The sequence below is a fragment of the Octopus bimaculoides genome, chromosome 17 (genome assembly GCF_001194135.2).
Source record: "Octopus bimaculoides isolate UCB-OBI-ISO-001 chromosome 17, ASM119413v2, whole genome shotgun sequence".
Classification (NCBI taxonomy): domain Eukaryota; kingdom Metazoa; phylum Mollusca; class Cephalopoda; order Octopoda; family Octopodidae; genus Octopus; species Octopus bimaculoides.
Window position 1 is genome coordinate 35165902 of NC_068997.1, and position 2464 is coordinate 35168365.

Sequence of the window (2464 nt, forward strand, 5' to 3'; positions counted from 1 at the left end):
CTTGGAAGGAACAGTGGATTAGGAATCACCTATAGTGTATGAACAGATGCTTCACTTTATTGGCATTTTATTTTGGTAACAAATATTTGCAAGCATTCCTTTTAACAAAAGAGTTTCTTTGTACTTCAGTATATATGTATATCTTTTTCTTCTTTTTATTTAGTGGCATTCTTTCTAGAAAGTGGGAGTTGGTTTCTAACAAAGAAATATATATGTATGCATGCATATGTATGTATGTATGTGTGTGTATATATATATATATATATATATATATATATATATATACACAAATAATATATGAGTATATGCATGCACACACACACATAGACATCTGTAAGTAGAGGGAGTATGTGTTACAGATAGTGTGGTTTAAGCAACATAACTAATCAAACCCACATCTCAGCTATGGAGACACATTCGTATACATTGATAAATATGAGATGGTATCAAAAAGTTCCTAGACTAGTTCTGTAATGCACCAACAGATGGCAGCACATGGTTGCATGCACGGTGAGAGCTAACAGTGACCTTCATGGGACAGTGTGCCAAGTGACAACACTGTATTTACTTCAAAAGTTGTGAAATTTGTTTTTGTGATGATGTGTATGCTGTTGTCTGTTATTTTGTCATGGACAGGAACAAAGAGCCAACATCAAATTTTGCATTAGACGTGATGCAGAGACATTGAGCATGCTTTAGAAGCTTATGGTGATGAGGCAATAGGCCATATGGAATGTTTCAAGTGGTACAGATGCTTCAAAAACAGAAGAACATCACTAGAATACAATCAACAGTCTGGAAGACCTGCCACAAGCATCACCCCCAGAAATGTAATATTGTGCACTGAGAATTTGTCCCCCAGGGCCAGATCATTAATCGAGAGTTCTAATGTGACATTTTGAAGCATTAGAGGGAGGACATTTAGTGAAGATGACTGGTTCTGTGGAGCATTACTGAAGTTTTTTCTTTTTCTTAGAATTATATATATATAAAGTGTAGTATGTTGCCACTTAAGTGTGGCTGACCCCTAGGGGTGGATGTTACTGTTGCTTTTAGCCCCAGGAGGACATCTCCTCCAGCTGGCTTATCGACACACGACTGTGTCCTGTTTGCCAAGGGAAGTTATCCCTCTCACCTCGATCTGCAGCACGAACGTATCCGGATTTCAGGGTCATCAGCTGTCGGACGCCGACGAAGGGAAATAACCCTGAAATCCGGATACGTTCGTGCTGCAGATCGAGGTGAGAGGGATAACTTCCCTTGGCAAACAGGACACAGTCGTGTGTCGATAAGCCAGCTGGAGGAGATGTCCTCCTGGGGCTAAAAGCAACAGTAACATCCACCCCTAGGGGTCAGCCACACTTAAGTGGCAACATACTACACTTTATCGTGCAGTTACTGTTAATACTTCATTTAGAGAATTAACATTGCTTATATATATATATATATATATGTATATGTTTTTTTTTTTTTTTTTTTTTTTTTTTTTTTTTTTTTTTTTTTTTTTTTTTTTTTTTGCGCAGGTGAACAGATAACAAATCCTGGAACCAGAACTGAATTGAAGAAATTTGCTACTATCGCTCGAACTGAAAATCGTAATCACTATAACCAATTTGATAATAATAGTTCAGTAGTTTTTTCAAGATCCAAAACCTATGATGATATTAAATCTTGCTCTCAACTTTCTTCTAAAAAGTCGAACATTTCTCAGGGATCAGAAACACAGTCCATAACTGAACCTATACGATACCAACCACAGCTTCACTTACACAAGTATAAAGAACAGACATCAGCTTTCCATAAGAAGAAATTACTTGGTCCTTGTTTAAAAGAATCTTCAGTATGATTTTCAGTATTCCAAAACAAATAACTGAATGATGAATGGATTCATTTATGTCAAAATATCAGATATTTTACAATAAATATTACACAAGACACTTCTAGATTATTTCTTATACAGTTTTGCATTTTTTTTAAAAATAATAAAAATTTATATTGTTTATTCTATTTTATATCTCTAACTTTTATGATTAACACTTCTAATATTTTAATCGTACTAAATATTGATGTAAAAGAGGAGATTAGTAACCTAACTTGATTGCTCAACCAAGTACCCCTGTAATCATTCTCAACCATCTTAAATAAGAACATATTGAACAATATAGTCTGATATAGCAAGGTGATTATGGCTAGAATGCCTTTTGATCAAAAGTTTGTAGAGTGATGTCATGACTGTGCAAACAACAATAATAGTGGAAACTCATTGAGTTATACTTTTGTACACCAAAAATGAGTCAAAAGTTACATACAACTGTTGCTCTTTTTTTCTCATCCACATACTATACTGACAAATTGCTTACAGTTGTCGTAACACTCTGTGTTGGCTAAAAAAAAAAGCTATAGATATATTCTGTCATATAATATAGTAACAAAATGAAATGCTATTAATACAACCATAATTTTA

General features: G+C 34.5%; 1 protein-coding gene across 1 annotated transcript in view; it reads left to right on the plus strand.

Annotated features, from left to right (window-relative positions):
- Positions 1 to 2007, plus strand: part of LOC106875249 (ubiquitin carboxyl-terminal hydrolase 31) — a 123283-nt gene extending 121276 nt beyond the window's left edge. Inside the window, exon 12 of the mRNA XM_052973896.1 lies at positions 1524 to 2007. Coding sequence (XP_052829856.1) covers positions 1524 to 1846 — 323 coding nt within the window. The 3' untranslated portion in view covers positions 1847 to 2007. The remainder of the gene's footprint in view (positions 1 to 1523) is intronic.
- The last annotated feature ends 457 nt before the right edge of the window (positions 2008 to 2464 follow it).